General features: G+C 34.6%; 1 protein-coding gene across 4 annotated transcripts in view; it reads right to left on the reverse strand.

Moving 5' to 3' along the window:
- PTPN4 (protein tyrosine phosphatase non-receptor type 4) overlaps positions 1-22247 on the reverse strand; it is a 112952-nt gene that overhangs the window by 8240 nt on the left and 82465 nt on the right. For 3 of the 4 annotated variants that reach the window (XM_082763458.1, XM_082763457.1, XM_082763459.1), the window contains 12 exons: positions 20866-21024; positions 15562-15721; positions 12501-12584; positions 12362-12418; positions 10884-11040; positions 9299-9465; positions 7474-7564; positions 7330-7391; positions 6756-6902; positions 4687-4815; positions 3073-3221; positions 222-357 (listed from right to left, as the gene is read on the reverse strand). In XM_082763458.1, coding sequence (XP_082619584.1) covers positions 222-357; positions 3073-3221; positions 4687-4815; positions 6756-6902; positions 7330-7391; positions 7474-7564; positions 9299-9465; positions 10884-11040; positions 12362-12418; positions 12501-12584; positions 15562-15721; positions 20866-21024 — 1498 coding nt within the window. Of the gene's footprint in view, positions 1-221; positions 358-3072; positions 3222-4686; positions 4816-5391; positions 5511-6755; positions 6903-7329; positions 7392-7473; positions 7565-9298; positions 9466-10883; positions 11041-12361; positions 12419-12500; positions 12585-15561; positions 15722-20865; positions 21025-22247 lie in introns of those variants that run through there. The other variant, XR_014317780.1, reaches the window with a different exon arrangement.

Consider the following 22247-nt stretch of genomic DNA (forward strand, 5'->3'; position numbering starts at 1 on the left):
CTGCTTTTTCCCAAGTTGTTTTTGTAGAAATTTTAAGACTTGCTCTTTTCCAATAACTAGAGCAATTTATTTCCAGATAAGCCACAGCTGCAGCTACACTGGGTAAAGACGCCTTCTTTGAGAAATGATAAACAACAAGTATATTAAAATATGTTTAATGATACAACTAAATAATATGAAATTATTCTTCTACAACACAGAAAAACAAGTATGATACTCACAGGTGTTTGGATCATCATGGCCCTTTGATCTCTCATAGTTCTTACAATATCTAATGGATAAACAGGCTGATTGCACTCAATGAGACACATTGCTGTCTCCATAGTGATGAGAACTCCTGTCCGTCCAATCCCAGCACTGTAAAAACAACAAAAAATAAACTATTGGAAAGACGGTTCACATTTAAAGGCCACGTTTTCCTAATTGTTGTATAAACTACCCCACTGAACTTAAGACCTTCCTTCTCAAGGATTCTCATGACTGAGCTTTACAATAACAGGGGTTAGACAGACTGGGTGTCACTGGAAGCTTCCATCCTGCCTGAAAAGAACAAAAGGCAGTGCAGAACTGTCAATCCTCTTCAGAGAATTAACAGTTCTTAACCTAGCCTTTAACTAACAGAATCTACAAATTTATTTATTCATTCAAAATATTGTTTTGCAGTTTTAAAATAGAAACCTAATGTTCCTGCATACTTGAATATAAAACCAAATCTGTTTTTTCAGACATCACCATTATCTCAAGTCATACAATTATTATTTGTCAGTAAATGAAAGTTTGCTTCTAAATTAATTAGTTAATATAAACATTGTATTTGAAACTTAATTGTTCCAATTTTGAAGCATAATTTCAGATTAAATCCAGCCAAACTACTACTTTAAGTTTTTGTCCAGAAGGTGGCATCAAAGCTACTGCATATTTCAGTGATGTCATGAAAATTTCACGACAAGATGTAAATGTACTGGTTATATAAAATTACTCCACAACATTTTACACTTCTAGAATTTACACATACAGAATTTGTATGCAGAATACACCATGAAATGCAAGCAGGAACGGTATTTGTCAAAGAATCTTTAACAATTCATTTTGCAATGTCAAAAGATCCAGATAAGGGCAAGAATAAGGATGGAAAGTATGATACAGTTTCCATATGATAAATATCAGGTAAGCTAAGACTCTTCAGCTTAGGAAAAGAAACCAATGCTTGATGGAGTGGAACACTGAAATTTAACAGAAGACAAGAAAATCATGAATGGCAGGAACAGGGTGGGTGGCCCACCATCTCTTACAGAACAAGAATTAGAAACTGTTCAGCTAAACTGTTAGAAGCCTTGTTAAAGTAAAAACAAAACAAAAATAAAAGCTTAGATGCAACTTTGCAGAACTTGCCAAAGGACAGGAATGCAGGAATTCAAGAGCTCAGAAACAAGAACACAAATGTCTTTGGAAAAGAAAGGCACTGGAGCTGCTATGCAGACAAACGTAACAGGTTCAGTAACTTCTTTAACTTGAAACGTGCTGGAATCTGGGCAAGTTACATGGCACAAGCACCATAAAACCTTGTTAGGTTCTTAATTTTCCTGAAGCATCTATTTATGATCAGTGATCCAAACAGAACGGAGTACATTCAGCCTTAGTTTGAACAACGTTTCTTTCTTGAAGTACATTCTGTGCTACACTTTTTTTCCCTTTAAAGTCTACTGAGAAAGGTGCCATAGAAACATATTTTTGTTTAAAATATAATGCTTACAGTTAAGATTCACTCACTTCCAAAGTTTCTCATCTCAGTACTCTTCTACAATGGCAAATCTCAAAAAAAAAAAACACCCCACTAATTTAGAAGGAAGTCACCAATTTGTACAGGGAATAAGGATTGTTACACCAGAGCATCCTTTCATCAGCACTGTGTTCAGGCTATATGGATTATAAATTGTTTAACCACTCTCAGTTCAGTCAGAAAACTTGTTAGTAGAACCGAGAACTCAATGTAATCAGAGAAGCAATAGCGATGAACACAACTTGAAAACGAGTGTTTTAAAGTATCTCAACGTAAAAAAACCTTCCCTATTCTTCAGATTTTTGTTGCTTTACAATCTTTTTTTTTTTTTTTCTTCACTCCATTTTAAACTACTCTTGTATGATAGAGGAGTCTTCTCTATTAGGTACTTGGATTCCCCATACTAAAACTGATGCCTCAGGTCTAAAACCAAACTTGACCATTTTGGTGCTGTAATGTCTAGTCCCCTTATACTGAGCAGCACAAGCTAGTAAAAATAGAATGCAAACACCATGCGGAAGAAAAAAACCCTGGGCTCCTTCAGCTTGACCTTACTAGTGAAATTCAGTTATATTTCCCAAGAGCCATCAAGTTAGGTCAATTAAGTAAATTATGCCAAACTGTGGTATTCTCTCCTTTGTTTCCTGAGAGACATGAAATTGTTTTAAATGTTGGTACTGAAATTATCAGAGTGGAGCCAAGTTTATACCTCACTGAGAGGAATGAAATTGTTCCTAAACTCCAGTGTCTCTGTAGACTTGCACACTTCGTACCGTGTTAATGAAACTATTTGTTCAGAACCATATCAACCAAAATACAGCAATAATGAAATTGAAGAAAAATATCATTTTGAGACACTGGAATTCTAGCAGTGCCGATCGGTTTTCCCTAACTCAGAAGATTTACCCTGACAAACACAAAGCAGAAAAGATAGCCAAACCAATTAAATACAATTTCTGATAGACAAAGTCATAAAAAAGTAGTCATCTTAAGCAAGCTTCATAGGTATCTTTCACCATCTCCTTGAATTACATAAACCACTAGCACAATAATTTAACTTAAACAAATCAATCCCCACCTAGATTCATGGATGTAGATACCCGAAATTCTGCTTATTGAAAGTGATTACAACTTTAAGAAAAAGGAACTGTTTAATTCAAAGGTTGAGTCCTCCTGTAATCTGTGGATACAGTTAAATGTTTATTTGAACAACAAAGCACAGAAATACTCTTTGATAACAAATAAGGTCAGTTTTGTGATTTAGCAAAATTGGAGGGGAAAAAAAGGGATACCTGCAATGAACAACAACAGGTTCTTCTCTGCCAGCCCGCTTCTTTCGCACAAGACACACAAAATCTAGGAAATCACTGGAGTCATCAGGAACCCCATGATCAGGCCATGCTATGTACTGAATTTGGGTCAGTTGGCGGCTTTCCTCTTTCTAATCAGAAACATAAGATTTATTGAAGGGTAACTCAAGTTCCATGGCGCGGAAAACAAACAAATAAATAAAAAGCAATGATACATTTACATCAACTTGTGCCTATAATAGATGTAGCTTCTGGAAACTTTCAGTTAATTTTTGCTCATTGTTGATATTACAATTACATTTTTTTGTTAAAAACAAAAAAAGCAGGTTAGATACAAACAGTCTATCTAAACACCAGATGTTCGTGTTTAAAAAAAGGTAGCCAAATCTTTAACAAAAGAAATTTAGCAGACAGAGGTACCGTCTTGCTAGATCAAATGGCAGCACAGGAGTAGAGAGAGGACTGGACAGGACTTCCAGGCATGAAAGCCTTCCTTCGGATTTTGTGTGAACACCAGTATTGTGTTGGACTTATCTGCACCTCTAATTTTATCCAGCTTACTTCACGAGATGCAGAATGACTTGGTTTTCCACTCCCACCCCCTCGCTCAAATGTCACAAACGTATCACATGCCTCTGGTGAGCAGAGGGGGCAGGCCGTACAATCAGAGTAAAAGCAGCATTTCAAAGAACAGAAGAAGTTACAGTACGTTAAATAACCCTTTGGCATGGAATCGTTTACAGAGCTTCCACTACTGATAATAAATGAGCAATTGTCTCAACAGCACACAGGAAAGGAATTTTAACTGCAAATTGACTAAAAGGAAGTTCTATAAAACTGGCATCTCATCTGGAAATCCATGCAGTGAGAGACAAGTACATGAACTGAACTCCAGATAACCATTTCCAAACATTTCTGAAACTGAAATGCTGACTGGCAAAGCTCCAGAAACTACACATTCCCTCAAACTCCATGCTACGCATGTTCAGTCTGGAAGGTCCTGGTTTACATCTCATTGCTGATCCCAATTCATGCTTCTCTCAGCAGGATTTATCTTCCATCTACTTGCACACTATCTCCAAGATGGAATTATTAAGAACCGTTTGCCACCAAAAAGGAGGTTTTTCAGTAGCAATACTCAAACACTGCTTCTGTTTGATGTTTCATTAAAAGCATTAAGGGAAGAACAAGTTTCTCAACTTTTTAATTACTCTTTTCCAGGACTTGAAAGACACCAATAAAAGTCTTTAAGACAAATAATATATCTTTTATATGATTCTAAACCAATTAATATTATTATTGAAACCAAATCCTTGTGATTTGGTTACTTTGCTTACAAATGGTTATCATACTAACAGCAGAATTTATAAAAAGTAAAAACATTGCAGTAAGACTGGTTTTCTAAAGGTTTCTAGAAACAAGCAGTTCTATTCACACGGATATGTCATCAAGATTTAAAAAAGACTGATTAGGTAGTTTCAGCTAGTCTGTGAGGATCCCACAGATTAATACTTTATATGCATATGTATATGTGTGTGTGTGTGTGTGTGTGTGTATATATATATGTAAAAAATGATATATAAAAAATGATTTTACCTCCAGATTAGTCAATGTCATTTCTCGAAACACATAGGCAGGATTTCCTTCTTCTGAATGGCAGGTGATCTGGAAATTTCCATATGATGAGCTTCCTGATGGCTCCGGCCAGTATTGATGGCATTTAACCTGAAGTCAACACATTTTTGAAGACGTTTGTGTTTCAATTCAGAATATTATTTTTTTTATATTATTATCTCTCTAGTTGCTTATTCCTTTGTTCAGTAAAGAATATTTTGATCACTTTGTAATTACTATTAGTTTACTTACCAAATAGACTGTGCTACTTAATCAACTGCATATCATATAATGTACCACAGAGCACCAACTCAGTGTTAGCGTAAATTGAGGATGGATGCCTTTATCTTTCGCTACAATTTGTTTTAAAATTGTATTTATAAAATATTTCATCTTTACACTTGAGTGACAAAAAATGCTGCTTTATAAATGTTTCTGACCTCTAAAAACTTAATGTAATCTTCTTAAAGCACATGTATATGGGAAAAGAACATATGAAAAAGAGAAAGGAGATAAGCAACAAAAAGGCTGCTGAACCAATTCAGAAATTAGAGGAATGCAGATGGTGGGCTTCAAAGACTCTTGATAAATGAAAACTCTAAAAACTAAGATTTTTAGATATATTGCTTAACGGCCTAATCATAGAGGTCATTTCAGCTCAAGTGTACTTTTGTTTTTCCAACCCACCTGGCGATTCTTTAAGAGCAGCCAGATTTGCAGACTTCCTGCTCCACTGAGACATCCCGGCATGCAGTGGGATAGTGATGTCAGTAGCCTCATGATCAGCTTTAGAGCAGGGAGTCTGCCTATGGGTATAAGACAGATAAGTCCTTTTACTTAATTATTTAGCAGCTCTCCAAAGAGCTCCACAAATATCATTATTGAGCAGGGTGGGGGAACCTCAGAACTGCTATTGCAAGTCTGTTTGTAGCAGATTTGTAAAGAAAATTCAAATTAAAAGGGCACTTGTACTGAAATTCCCTCTAATCATATTTATTTGGGAGCAGGCAGCATCATGCTAATGTTGAGTCACTGAAAAAAGGTTTAAAACACCGCAACTCCCCTTCAATTATTTTAATTACATTTAGAGGCCTGACCTCCCAACAAATACATGGTTATTACTAGGTTACAATAGATAGAGACAGCTGAAATATAGTCTGAGTTGATCAGAACACCCACAATGTTCCATAAATCCGTCTTCAAAAGAAATCCTGAATTATGAGAAATTCCACTGAACTATTATTCTACTATGTCATTTCGGTCCACACACTTGATCATCCGGTGCTACTGTGAATGCTCCAGACCTGATAACACTGGAATTAAACCATTCATATGACTAGATTTTATTGTTTTGCTTGTTTCAAAAGGACAACAAATGAAGCTAATAAACTATTGCTTTTTTTTTTTTTGAAAAAAAAAAAAAAAAAAAAAAAGCCTTTGATAGCACCATGAGCAGTTATTTTCAGCAATTCGTAAGTCTCTACTTCTGCAGGTTTTTGTACCAAAAAGGCTGAAAAACAACAATGATTTTTTCACAAATGTTCATAGCCTCAGAAGAACATTTTATGAAGAATTTTAGACTTCAAGTTTATCAATGATTCTCTTAAAGACAGCCACCCAGGCACGTTATCTCAACACTACAAAGCTACTTTAGGCTGCCTTAAAAATTCATCTCTACATATCAAAGAGCTAATTACAAAAACTGATTCCATTTTTTTTTGGAGTTTCTTCATTTGAAGATTAGAGAAAAGGAGTCTCATGAAAGTAAATTCTAGTTTGACAAGAGTCAAACCAGTAAGCCAAAATATTTTAAGAAAAACGTGAGGACTTAAAAGTATTTCAGCACTGAACCAAGTTTTAATATTAGCTACACTAAGAACATCAAAAGGTTTAAAATTTAGTACTGTTGTAGTGATGAATCTTAAGAATGCACTGCCCTTATGAAAACAGTTGCACTACCTGTCATAACAGTATCTTCCTCGGATCTTTTAAATGGCAATCATCAACAGATTTTTTTAAGTAAGTGATATTTAAGAGAATCTTGTACTTACTCTACCCCGTTCAACTTGAGTTGTTAACATTACAACCATAGATGAGCCTTGTTCCCAAGTCATCTGCCAAAAATCAGGACAAGTGTTTGGCAATGGACCTTGACAAGCAATGTACTGGTTTATTATAGAGGAAGAAGGGATTTCCATCTAAGAAAAGATAAAAATCATTATTTTAATTCTTGCATTCACCATGAGAATGAATTTCTGTAAGTTACACATCAGACAATGTTTAATGACTAACAGATTAAAAAGCATCATTACATGAATCCTATTTACTGTAACTTAGTCACTACTGCCACATTAGTAATCCAAGAAGAATAATGTGTTCCTTTGGTAAAGGGCTACCTTCTCCTTTTTATTTAAAAAATAAATAAATAAATAAAAATACCTGCCACAAACTATTAGCAATTAAGCAAACCTACGGTAAATTTCAAACCATCTGATTACAGGCTTACCCAGACATTCTAGCCTCGACTAAGTTCACATGAATTTATTTTTTTTTTCACTTGAGTTCTCTGTTGCAAAACTGCAAAAGTACTTAATGTCAGAAAGTATTTTTAAAAACAGTACTCACATTTATGTAATTTGCATTGATGTAATCTTCATTACTTTTTAAAATAACCCGTGTAGCATCATCTGAAAAAAATTTAGAAAGCTGTTACTTATTTACTAACCAGGGTAAAATACTTCTAGAACACAAACACACACACATACTTACAAGGCGAAATGTCTCTGTATCTATTTTTGGAAATGTTTTGAGGTAATCTGGCACAAGACATTGTCATTCCAGGTTTTTTCCTATACAATTGCTAAAGACAAAAAAGATGGTCAAGATATAAAATACCTGTTAGTATATGCATAGAGGTACTTTTTATAACATAAATTACTGAACAAAGATAGTTTCAACAAATATGGAAATACTTTTCATAAGAAAACCCTGTGAAATATTCTATGGGATCATTTAAAATAATTGAGACATCATCACAATTTGGTTGAAGACAAACTGACTGTTAAATTTCAGACTTCCATAAGAACACTAATGCAGTGAAGTCAGTATTATATAATGTTAAGGGAATTGGCAGATACTGACATTCCACATGGTGGTTTGGGGCAAGCAGATGGTGTTGTGTACAGCTCTCTACCTACAATGAAGTTATTTCAGAGCTTTTGTTTTGTTTTGTTTTGTCAGATATCTTCCTGCATTTCATTAGGTATACAGTGAATCCTGTGCTTTTCTTGCACAGTATCTCCTTTGAGAGGTCTCTGTCCTGTCATGCCTTAGTCATTCACCGCCGTAACTATTATGCTGCAAACAGTACCAGTGATATCATCCAGGTTCAATAAAAAGCACTTTAAAAACTTCAAATCTGAATCATTTAAATACTTTGTTTTAAATTGAACTCCTAAGTGAATTGACAGAAAAGAGGCCCTAAACCTGAGCAAGAGATGTGGCAAGTAGAGCTTTGAAATCACTTTTCAACCAGAGAACACAACCTTTCACTTTCCCTTCCAGCATAAAACATGGTGACTACACACATTCCATGCACAAGTTTGACATCCTGTGGTAATGGAACAGCTAAATGAAGACCTGGGAGTTGTGTGTCAGTACACCCACACATTTCTTGACCCAAACACACACACCAAAGCCATTTATGTAACATTAGGTGTTACAAAACAGTAACTTTCCCTGGAAGAGCTCCCAGTGTAAACCTGTGCAGTTTAACATACAAGGTACATATGCTGCAAAATGTGGGTACTATTCTATGTATAAAATAAGTACATTTTACCAGAAGTCTCAAATAGCATGTTTTATAAAAATACATTGTGATACATAACCTTAGGTCTCTGGTGAGGAATTCACTTTGCCGTGTTTTACAAATTACTGCTTCTTGCTTTAAGTCACTTGACCTCATGCATTAATGAAGATGGAGTATCACCAGAGCACAGGTTAGCGCTAAAGAAAGACTATAGCTATCAGCAGCTATGGATACCAAAAGAAATGCACTGTTCTTTTCAAATATGCCAAAAAATTAACTATTTATAAAGTAATTTGTTACACATTCTTAATAGGGCTGTATTTTCCATTGCTAATTTTATATTCCCTCATTGAAATTGTCCATAAAATGTCAACAGTTTAGCTGTCATTCAGCTCCTACATTAACTTTGATTAGTAATAAAGGTCTGAGTACAGAACACAAATCTTTGGTATGGATTTTTGTCATCACCACTATAAAAGTTTATTAAAATAGGCCCCTGATAACCATAAAAAGTTGCAAGCAATCAATAAGGCCATTTAAAACTGAAACAACATTTAGAAGTAGTATTTGGATTGGTTATTCTATGCCATAACTTTGGACATGTATTGTTTCTCTACAGGACCTTTTTATTTTTTAAAAAAAAAATCTTTCTTTTGAGTGTTGAGTCAATTGTTTTACTCAAAATTGCTGATGGTACTGAAATTTAAGTGAAGTTTTCTCTGTTTAAAATTATTACTATCCCAAAAGACTTGAAACTTGCACACAAATGCAGGTGACAGTACTCACATCAAACTGAGCCAGAACAGTTCCAGTGATAAGCCCCTCTGCTAGCTGAATCATGGATTCCCTCAGAGCATTATCATCTTGATGGACACCATCAAGTGGAGATTTCTCAGGGATGTACTGGAAGTCAGGCTCACTCTCCAGCTTCTCTTCCACAACATCATAGACAGCTACAGAAAAAATATGAGTATGAAGGCTCTAACCAGACATGCTGTTTGGCAAGTAAAGTTAACTTTAAGTCACTTATTTAAGTCAACTAAAAAGGCACTTCTCTCCTGTAGAAAAACCCACATTTATTAAAAACATTGATTTTAATCTCCATCATCAAGGAGAAGTAGCCTTTACTGATTACTAGCACCCATGACAAAGCTATTTTTGGCTTTAATAGTCATTTTAAGCAAAAGCACATCATTGACTGTTCACATTTTGATCAAACCTCATGTTAGACCCTACCTTGTCTGGTGTACTCCCTAATCTCAAATTCCCACATCATGCCTCTGAAGATACTACAGGTACATTTACACTTTTACTTTTATTTCATTTTGTATTGATTTGTTCTTTCAGGCTTTGGTGATTAGGGCAAGACATACAGCCCACCAGAGAATTTAGCACTAATATATGCCATTATTACACTATCAATGCTGTATGTGTGCCCTGCCTATAAACAAACTGAAAAATAATATGCATCATCTACTGTACATAACAAACATGCTGTTAGAAATCCTCTCTTTAGTTGAAATTGCATGATCATGAAGGAGGAAACTGGCAGCTCCTCACTTCTACAGCTCAAATGTTTTTATCCAGAACACAAAGATAATCAACACATAAGGGGACACCAATTTAGTAACTTATAAACAGTTTTATATGAAAAAGAAAGTAAACATAAAAACTGCAAGAAAGCTTGCACACAGACCGTGAGCACAAGCAGGAAGCATGAATACAGGAAATATTGTTTATGAGGTGTTAGACATTCTCCTGAAGTAATTTCAATTGTTCTGATTGAACATGATTTTTCGTTTTCCTTTCCTGTGCAACTGTATTATAATTGGGATGTAGAGCAGAATTAACTCCAGTGACCATCTGCTGGCAATACTTCAACAGTTTACGTCATGAGTATATAGAAAACACTGTTATTTCAACTGCATTTTTAGCACTTTCTGCATCAAGTAGAAATGTTACCAGTCATTCTGAATTGTTTTTAAAACATATAGGAGGATTTTGCATATATGGAACTCCAAAGGCTTCCAAACACTGGGTTCTTGTTTTGTGTTTTTCTTTTTCTTCAAGGGAATTACAGTAACCTCAGTTTACTTCTCTCTGTTAGAAATCTCTCTGTTAGAAATACGTGATCTCTGGCTTCGCTATTCATTCGTAATACCTAGAGTTCTGAACAGTTCCTGAGAGTATGGGATCAGTTAAGATTTATACAATAGGCTGTATTGGTGCAAGTCCTTTTCAAGGAAGGGAGTTACTTCTTAAAAGATAAGCATTCCATCAGAATACAAAAAATTAAGATTAGAAAATAAATCCAAGGTGTTTTTTGATTTATTTATATATATATTTTTTTCATTATGTACATATCACTCACCATTGGGTCGAACTAGGAGCACAAGTTCCCCTGAGTGTCTCTCACAGCTAGCTTTAATAAACATAACAACTTGATCATGGGTATGTTCTGCTATATCCCTGCCGTTGATCAGTACAACCTGGTCTCCTTCATTCAGACGAGGGACACAAAGATCAGCCTGCAACACACAAAAATAAAATCTGTAAAATGAGCCATTTCCAACTTGTCACCTTAAAATAGCAACTGAAAGTAACTACACTCTGGGACTTGAATCCTAACAGCCAAGTTGCTATGGTTGCTGCATTGTATTCAAATGATAAATCTGAGTGTTGCTCAATATATGAGACAGTGCCATTCATATGTACAGATCAATTTGTCACTGGGAGGTGACTGTCATTGTCATGTCTTTCAGTAGCTGTTACTCCACTCCTCTGGTTGAAGTAGAAAGCTTGGCTGAGCTTCTCTTTTTCAATCACATTTTACACAGGCAAGAAGAATGTTATCTTTGAAGAGATGGGAGTAATTGTCTAAATCAATTTCAGAGGCTTAAATACTTCAGGTATGAAACATTACAATTGTAACGACAAGAGTAAGACAATTACCAAAGACAATGCACAAGTCTAAGTAATCCCAAAAAGAAGAATAAAAATAATTATTATACCACAGTTCAACTATGGTTGCAAAAAAGGAAAGAGCACATTCCACCACCAATTATCTTTTCCTTGGAGACTGGCTATTTAAAGCTTTTACCCAAAATCATTTATATTATTAAATATTTTAGAGATAATAATTTACATGGGTAAGAACATTGTTCTTAGCACAGATTTCAACAGGAAAAAAAAATGGGGAAAAAATGTTGTATTTCTTAACTAACTGTTAGCAAATAAATGGTTCACTCTACTGTAAAAGGTGTAAACAGAGCTGACTTCAGTCAGCTGAATACCAGGTCAGTATTTCTGGCAATCAAGTGACAAAATATTGTGCCTGGTTTGAAGACACTATTGATAGTCACTACACACCATTAACAACAGACAATCAGACCTAATGAATGATTCATGATGTCTGATTTTAACCTAAGTCTTGGCTTTATTCAGCTACATCTGTCACTAAAGTAAGAGGTGTTTGCCGTTTTAGCTGTTTTTAAGAGAATAGAAGATGCCATATAAATTAGATTAAATTGTATGAATTCCTATATTAAAAAATAATCAAGTAAATGCATTGTTAAGATGATAGCTCAAGAAACAGTGCATACTGAACATCCACAGATCTGTAATTTTCAGGAACTAAATCTTGTTTCATTAGAAAAATATTTTTGAGGATTGAACTTTTCTTCCCCAGTGTTATATAGCCCCACAAAATCCGTTCTGCAAATCATTTGCTTTCTTAGGATAATGTCAGCACAGGCTTGTTTCATAGGCAGCTAAGAAATAGTTACTAGTTTTGAGCACATACTTAAAGCTACACAGATATTTCAAACAGTTTGATTTTTGATAACTTACAGGTGTTCCTGGAGCTACCCTGGACACTATTACGGGCATCTTCTGATCATATCCACCCTTTAAAAATAAATTACAGAAGTCATAAACCATAAACATCAGAAAAACAACTTAACAGACACAAAGGGAATAGTTTCTGTACCTTGACATTGAAGCCAAACCTTCCATTTTCATCTGGTTTCATTCTGATCATAACAAGATTGTCATGGGGGATACCACCATTGGGCTAGTAAAAAGAAAAAATAATATATTACTTGTTACTATAGCATTTGTGGATATTGTATGCAATAATTTTGAATTTTCCTCATTAAGAAACTGATACTGGACACTCATGAAAACATCAGTAAGGCAAATGTCTTATCTCATGAGTTTTACATAGAAGGAAAAACAATTATACACTTAAAGTCTTGGATGTAATTAAGTTAAAAGTGTGTTCTGTCAAAGGAAGCTCAGAGTAAGAAATGGCACTAATGGCTTCAAGCAGTCTTAAGAGAAACAAATTACCAAACTGAAATATTTTAAATTATTTTAGTTTAGACTGCAGCAAAGAGCCCACAGTAAGAATGTAACATGATAATAAATGAGGTAAATTAATACACACTTTTTCTCCCCTATTAACTGCAGTATGGTAGCAGTAAGCTGAGACAAGTTTGGCAACCAAACCTTGATTCCATATTCCATCCCATTTTGTGCTTAATGTAGTATGAGTTCTGTCAAGCTCTGACAATTCAAACATTTTATTTATTTATTATTATTCTGATCAGAACAACATTGTCACAGGAACCACCAACAAACTGGGGAATACTAGATACTTTTGTAATCTGGCAAAATCCACTTATTGCCACGGAAATGAATTTTAGTTTATTCTACATTAATGTCACAGGCTGAATATCACCTAGTACATACATGGTGACGATGTGAAGTACTATTAAAGAGATTTATTTCAACAATGTTTTTATTGTTACCAAATACAACCCAAAGCATAAGAGTCATATTCAGAAAAGAAGAAAAAAATCCACGTATTAAAGGAAATCAAATGTTCCTATTAGGTATGAAAGTTCAAAACCTGCAGGTTCAATTAGGTAAAAAGGTTGCTAAACTTGGCTCATAAGAACTGGAAAAAAAAATATTAAAAAGACAACTCAGTGTCACGTGTTTTAAGCTCCTGATTAAAGCCAAACCACCCCCACCCCATCCCAACCGCATTCATCGTAGTGAAAAGACGAAAACTTCGGGGAAGGAGAGAAGAGTAAACATAAGAGTAAGCATAAGAGATATTGATGAGAAGGAAGGGAGCATATAATTTTTTGCCAACGTTCACTGGCACAGGAGACCAGGCGAATGTTTCTGGGCAGGATGAACAATAAGCAATGGCTCACATGCAGAGTTTGGCAAGTTCTGTGCAATTCCTTTCCCCAGATAAAAAAAGAGGGGTAATTATTTCCTACTCTAACAAGCAATTTTGAATTGCCTGTTTATAATGAAAAACACGAAGAGAGCACTGTAGATCATCATTAACTTGTCCTGACTGCAAAAACTCCTGGCCACACCTGTTTTCAAATACTTCTGGACATTCTGACTGGATGCTTAAGGAAGGCTGCCATAAAAAGCTCTCATTTCCATACCTGTCCTACTACCATTCTAAATGAACTCTTCATACGTAAATAGACAAAGGAAATTTGACAGCTTAATGAAGGCAAAATGATCAGAGTTTTTCCTGGAAAAACTCTGCTCCTTGAGATGGAGCAACAGAAGAGACTTTAACAGTACAGAAACCTGAAGTGCATTATGATCAGAAAAGCAATCTTGAAAAATTACTTTCAAAATCCTAAATTTCTAATTTCACAAAATGTAGGAGTCATCCTGTGTTTCTTTTCTAGTACCCCAAATAAAAAGCAATCAGCAGACCAAATTACATCTTCAATTACAACAGTGTGCTGCCGTAAGTAGGGCTGAGTAAATGTAATTCATTGGACCAGAGCAAACAATCACACTGACAATGCACACAGGAAAAAGAATCTTATTCTGCAAAAAACAACACAGCTGTGTGAGAACTAAAAGGAGTTTTAAAAAAACAACTGAAAGTTATTTTTGTCAATTCGGTACAGATAACTGAATGCAGAAAGACTTGATGAGTTGGGTTATTTTTCAGAACAGAACTTCACTATGGCTTGAGTAAGCACCAGCAGAAGACCGAGTTGTTAAAAATACTGTTTCATGATTTAATTAAGGCAAACTTTTTCTGACATTCCCAAAATGCTCATAAATTTAAAAAGTTTCAATTTTGTGTTTTATTAAAACCCCAGCTATGAAATTAAATATGGGCTTTATGGGAATCTTAACTTTATAACAAGGCCTGAGAGAACACCCTAGGCTTAGGGTTCAGAAGGAAAATAAAAATAAACCATAGGCATTTCTAAAATATCAATTTTGGGAGCTGACTCATAATTTTGAATGTCTGAGGTTGGTGAAACTGTTTATACAGTATTTGTTACATCTGGATGTTAAGGAGTTTTCCCATTCTGAAAAACATTTCTTGTCCCACATCAGTATAAAACCAAAAACCATTTGAAAACTTTTCTAAGAACAAAAATCACAAAAATGGTCAGTGACTTCTCACCTCAGACAGAAAATAATCAACTGATTATATTACTCATCTAGCACATGCTCAAGAAAGCAAAAACTGGCTTGGATGTTTACGTTCCTTGTCACAAGTCTCTGGGTAGTGGCTCTTTCTTGGAAATTCTAATCAGAAATGTTACCACAGATTCAAAAATCCACTCCTGACAAAACTACTCCAGATGCTAGTAGGAATTTTTAGGTTCAGCTTTTTGACAAAAGCTAGGTTAAACACAATTTTTCATACCAGCAGTAGTTACCTACAATGTTGTCTTTTAAACCGACAGTGACTTCTGAAGAGGTTAAAAGTTTCTGCAAGTGATGAAAAGCTGAGTATTATAAAAAAGATCTAACATGTTTTGCATAGTTATTATATAGTGTAGTCATTTGGTGACAGCAGACAAAGGAGTACTCCAGCGGGTAGAAAAAGTAGTAGTAGTGAGGAAAGAGAAGGTATGTATAATGGAAATGCTGCAATGTAACATACAAGCGTGGCAATTCCCTGAAATGTATCAGAATTTAGCTAAACAAAAGTAGATCTTTCGGAAAAAAGCAAAATAATTGAACTAGACCTAAAAACTTACTGTGGACTTTTCAGGTGATGCAGGAACATCAAATGTTTCATTAATATGGTTATCCAGTTCCTGCTGTGAGTGTGAATGATGAATTTGGTTCCAACTGTTCTTTTTAAATTGTTTGGGTGGTAATGCAGGAGGCTGCCCATCTATAGGAGTTTCTTGAGATCTAAGTACCAAAAAAAAAAAGTAAAATCATTAGATATTGACAATACTTTAACAATTTCAGGTAAACTAAATAAACTGCTTGAAGAAACTCAGGGTTTAAGACCTGAACATATGCATATATTTTGAGAATCTCAAAGATTTACTGTGGTGGAATACATTGGAAGTATATGCTTAGCCATGTTACGGCCTTATTCTTGAAAAGCAATAGCACATAGAACAAGTGAGTTCAAGTTTTATACATTACTTTTTCCTTTTTTTTCCCCCAAAGGTTATAGCACTCTTAACCCATTCTGTGTTTACAAACTATAAAATTCACTGTATTTACACAGTTGTACTTCAGATATTCATTTTTAGCAAAAGTAATGTCACTTAAAATGTTTCCTGCAATAAGAAAACTAATTAGATCACAAGTCAATGCCTGAAATTAATCTTAAAAAAAAAAATATCTTAAAAACAGACAAAAGCATTCTAATGAAGTGCTCCCACGCTATTTTTTGCCTTTTGATCTAGAAATAGGAGTGCAAACTCAAGTCAATTCAGCTGTCCACCCACATTTATTTGAAAAGCTCAGTGGAGGTGATAGAGTTAAAATTTTCAATTTAAAAGTATATATATACACACACACACAAAGGCATATTTCAAAAGAACTTTGGTTTTATTCCCCTTTGAAATATGTGCAGCATTGAAACATTTGTAAAAATGGCATTCATAGCATGCATTTTTGAGTTGAGTTTTAACATCATTACAGAAGATAGAATAGCAGAAACTTCTCTTTCTGTTTTAGATCTTCAAGCACTGTACTGTAGATTAATAAAAATGCTCTCTGTGTTTATGTGCAATATAGATCATTTCCTTTATTAGTCCTTTTGGAATAAAAGCTTAACCATATAGCTTGTATTATATAGATGATTCATCTTTCATTATATGGCTTTATACTTAAGAATTAAGGAGAACATTTTTAGAGGCTCGAAAGGGCAGTTAGCATTAGTTCCTATTAGCTTAGTTTGAATGTCAGTTTCTAAATACCAGCAAGGATACATGCCTTCCTCCTCACAAACCACATTAAAAGGTATTATTAAGTAATTTAACTACTTATGGCAACAGCCCACTGATACTAGCAGCAAATCCCAAACCCGTGAAGAATGAAGTTACAGGTTACAGCTAAACCTGAAGAGAACACCACCACCAAAACCGGGTGCTGCCATTCTCTCACTCACACCCATGCCCCTGTCCTTGAATGACACCAGTGCTCCTCCCTTGGCCAGCCCAGCTTACCAAACCAGCGAAATACAGCGACTTTTGCACAAGCCTGGGTAGCTCTCTGCTGCTTCAACAAGATGAATCGTCTCATCCCTAGGTCGAGCACTGTGAGGGGAGGGAAGTACACTCCCAGAAGCCAGAAATAGGACAATGTCCCTTTCGTTATCAGCAAGCTGTAGCACTGACTCATACTATAACATCCCTCTAAAAAACACAGGTACTCGCGTGGCTAGCTGCAGTAAACTGTTAGCTGGGTAAGACTCTCGTTATGAGACAGAACAGCATTTCAGGTTGCTGCAAGTCTGAAAACCTAAAGGCAGCTGTACATCAAATTCCATCCCGCAGAATTTGGTTCTGTGTAACTAAAGGGGAACAGGGCCCAGGTGCACATTTTCAAAAAAAAAACAAAAATGAAAAAATAAGATCCGTATTGCCGGTGATCCGGTGATTTAAAACCAGGGATGAACATCTTTCAAAAAGTGAGATAATGGAGTAGAAAATGGAACATTTCACTAAAAAAAGTGCACATTTTCCACTTCAGTTTTTAAAAATGTAGCCATTTTTCTAGAACACAAATATTATTATTTTTTTTTTTTTGGTCAATTTAGGGAAACAGCACATTTGAAAAGATCGTAACAGTATTTTGAGAGATACTTTTGCTTAATGTCAACTTTTAGAAAATAATAGAAATAATATCTTGTGACACTTTTCAGTGCAACTAAAAGTAAAAAGCCTTTTTATTATTATTGATAAGTACCTTTTCAGAATAAAGTTTTGTGGAGAGGGAAAAATATGATGGTTGCCAACATTTGCTGAATGAATTTTCAAGGCAACTCTAAATTATTTAGACATTGACTTACGAAGGTCACACAGAGCTTTTTATGTACCTGTGTATTTATACATTCAGCTCTGACCAGCACAGGTTATTCATCCTTTCAAGTGAAGGGCAACACGGTTATATATTTTCCTGCAAACAATTACTCCTGAGAATTTTAAACTGAATAAAAAAGGAATGGGAAACCTTCATAAAGACACAAAAGGATTCCGATAGAAGTAAATGTTGGAACTTAGGTTTGACTAGATGTTGGTCCATACATGTCTACAAACACAAATTCCTACAGAACATACAAACGTATAGAAAAGATTGGAAAAGTTACTTAAATGAGCATTTTAGTCACAGCAAGGCAAGCACTGTAATACATTAGCATAACGAATTGTGAGAACTAACAATCAAGCCTTGGGCAAAAACTTTATTGCTTTATATTTGCCCAGTCAGCTTTGAATTTCCTTATGAATGCTTAGACAATGGCAGTGAAAGCAGCCTGTTTTGCAGGCAAAGCAGCTCTCTGTTTCTGCTTTCAGCAATTTACATCATAATAAAATAACACACAAAACCTCACACTGACTACCTTTGTGTATTTTTGTTACAGATATCCGGTCTGACCTTTCATAATATATTAAGCAAACATTTCATACACATACCCATAAGTTCATTAAACTAAATATATATCATGTGCTTTTGGAATTTAAGGTTATAATTACCTCCATAAACTACAAGCTGTTCTGAATAGCACATGCGGATGAAGACAAAAAAAAGCAGATTGAAAGACTGTGCTACCTAACCTATAATGCCCTTCTAAACTGCGCTGAAATTCTAATTTATTTTGCTATATTGACTCCAAACTTCAAGAGAGCACTATACAGACTGTCAGGTTAGCCCCTCTTACTGTCTTGCACACACAAATTTGATCCGTAACTAGGAATTTTCAATAAATTAGCAGATGGACTACTCTAATCTCCCAACTTGGAATAATCTAAATATTTAACATATAGCTTGGGGTTGTCTTGTTTTGTTTTGGTTTTTTTTTGAGTGTAAAACAGTACACTTTTTAATTATACGGTCAATGTAAACTTTGTGACTCTACTACTTTCATTCATAAATATCAAAGCTTGAATCAATAACATCACCTGAGCCTTTCAGAAGACTCTGAAACCCTCACGGTTCACATTTTTGACAGTAATATCCTTATCTTCACTCTTAAAAGTACCTTATACTAAGTGTCTATAGAGGGAGATTAAATTCCACTTCTGAACTTCCAACAAAGGAAAAAAAAAATAGTGATGGAAGAGCAATATTTTTCCTATTAGGGCATGAAAAGTGCAAAATCATGAAGAACACCCATAGTTGCATAAGTAACTTGCACAACCACTTCCTCTCTACTTTTAAGGTTCATTTCTATGGTAACTTACACAAATCAGATATTAAATAAACAAATCCAAAGAACCTTCAGGAACATATTTTACAACTTAAATTTAGACTAGAGGCATATGAATAAAAGAGCTTTTTAGAATTTTGCTTACTCCACTGTATCACTCTACCATTCAAGATGAGTTTCTCATAACTGACTTCATTTATCTTGGAACTGAAGGAACCCGAGTGCCCACAGTACAGTAAAACTTAAGTATGAAAAACAGATTCACAAGTGTTCCAGTTTTGAGATTCCCTTGCCACACAAATAGATTAAAAAGACCATCAAAAAAAGGGAACTTTCTATTATTAGGCTAAAGCACTGCTTTTTCATTTCTGAAATCTAAACAATTGACTGTAAAATTATAGCTAATAAAGTAACTTGTGTTATTTTACAAAAACCTTAACAGTTTTCTATTCTATTTCCCTCCCCAAAGTTATGCAAAGTTAGTGAAATACAGTCCAAGCGATGTTTTAAAACCTTAAATACATTCCCAGTGTATTTTTTTCCTGAGACATACCAGCTGTTTATAAAAATGTAATTATGCACATGTTGTTTTATAGTTCTCAAATGGTTTTGAAACCATTTGCATAATTTCCTTGCTTATAGAGATTACACAAAACTATGAGGGTAAATTTAGAATTATATGTGTATCTACATATAAAAAGATACAGCAGCAGTGTTAATATCATTTATATTGTGCACCATTTTTCCCCCAATTCATCCGTAGTCTGGCCTCCAGTTTATTCCAAGCATTTCAGATCTTTCAATAACTCAGGTTTTTTGTTTGTTTGAAAATAAATACTTTTCCCATAGAATTCCTTCAATTCACGTATAGAATCTTTACAAAGAAAAGCTTTAGTTTGCAACCTGCTATAATAATTTTGATTACAAATGAATATATAATCTTTTAGATGACAACTATGTCAAGCAAGAAAATCCTTGCATGAAAAAGGAGGATCTTTATAATTCATATCTACAAAGGCTATGTCATCCTTTTGAACTTAATATACAATACTACATTTTCATCACCATTGCATAGTACTCTTACAGCATCAATAATATTCAGATTGCTAGGAAAAACAAAACAGTGCAGTCTTAAACAAAATAAAAATATACTCTACAACAATGTACAAAGTATACTAAGAACCTCGGAATGCTGGGGTACTAACAAGGTATTTTGGCTGAGTAATTTGTATGTCTCACACTTCTGTGTTTTGACAAAAAGCAAAATTTCCAAAGTCATGGGATTTTAAAACTTAAAACAAACTTTACTTTTAAAACTTTAAAAGAAATCAATACACTCCAGTTCTACCAAAACCAACTTTTACATTCACATCCAGACACTGATGGTCACAATACAACAAACCCACATTTACATTGGGCAAGGGGAAAGGCATGGCAATCCTGTACTAGGAACACCTCAGATATACATGTAGGTCTTCACTCCTGTATAACTTAATTTTTACTAAGTCTTACACTAATAGCCCCTGAGCAATGGCTACCTTTTTATTAGATTTTCTAGCTCTCCCCAACCCAAACATTTAAAACTATATTCTCTGTGGCACAGATTTCTGACTTGTTATCCTCAGTAGCCCTGTATGCTACCACACAGTAACAAATCAACAAAACTTACGGTGATGATTCCAGTATTATGCTGTTAGCCTGGGTGGAAGATGGAGATCGGTGGTTCACAAATACTTCACTTGGCGAAGTGTGAACCACATGGTCCACTAAATGTCCAACTGATGAGGGTCGTAACCGGGCTCCTTCTTGAGTGAAGGCAGAGTTTCGACTAAAAGGGAAAGCATAGCAATGCAATGTGAAAAGAATTTCATTATTAACCTACGTTTCTTACACCACTACGAAAGAATGCTAGAAAAACACTTTTTCCTCTCAGTGAAAGCATATGTTCACATACATAGTTCTATGAAATAATTTCAGGTTTCAAAAAATCACTGAAACAATTGTCAGATAGACGTGCTATGTTTCATAACTTTCTTTACGAAAATATTTTTTGCACACTTCCAAAAACACTAAATGGCTATTTTTTGTATTTTTAGAGAAGCCTGAAAGATAATGCTTTCAATGAAAAGGCTACTAAACTGACAGTCCACTCAATGAGAAGTAAAATGAATCCCTGAGAATAAAAATCCTGTTTGTTCATGGAAGAACCTTAACGTCCATTAAGATGAACATTTTATCCCCAACATCTTCTCCTAGAAGAATCATAAGCATTATACTGAGAGTCATTTCCTTTATGTGACCCAACATTTTCCCATCTGAAAACTAGAATTGTGACATATGCATGTATTCTTAAAATGCCTTGAACCATGAATGATTAAGGTATGTTATACTATAAGCATCTTTATTATATAATTTTAAAAGTAATTTTAAAATTGCTGCAGATATTTGTAACAACCTTCTTTTGAATAATCTACTGCAATGCCAATGAATCTTAAAATCTTGCTTAAGTAATACAAAATTGGATAATGCAGATTCTTAAGCCAGTTTCAGCACACTGAAAGAGAAAGGTGGTTATTTTCCAAAAGAAATCAGAAATTGTTTTCCCCTAACTAGTATAACTAACATAAAACACAGCTCTAACACGTGAAAAGCAAGCTTTGAAGGGAATAAATGCAGAAACACTGAGGGAAATAAATCTGCAAGGATTTCTGATCAAGTAATTTTCCTCAAAGTTTTAATAAGCAAAAGTATCCAGAACTAATTATTTCTGAAATATCACACAGATATCATTATTTTTTCTTAGCCAATTGAATAATTTAATTTTAACCGTGTTTGAGAGAAATCAAGCTCAAATTTAGGGTAGCATGCTACATCTTTGAGTTGAAAAGAGGTTGAGTGAAAAGTATCTATAATTCACCCCTGAACAGGTTCTCATGTGGAGTTAAATGTTCCAGAGACCTAATCAGCACATAATTTTGTCAAGTTATTTGTATAATTTGTATATATAAACCACTAGTCCTTTTATTACACAAGTAGGTCCCTGTCATTAGA

Source organism: Aythya marila (genome assembly GCF_965140915.1).
Source record: "Aythya marila genome assembly, chromosome: 6".
Lineage (NCBI taxonomy): Eukaryota > Metazoa > Chordata > Aves > Anseriformes > Anatidae > Aythya > Aythya marila.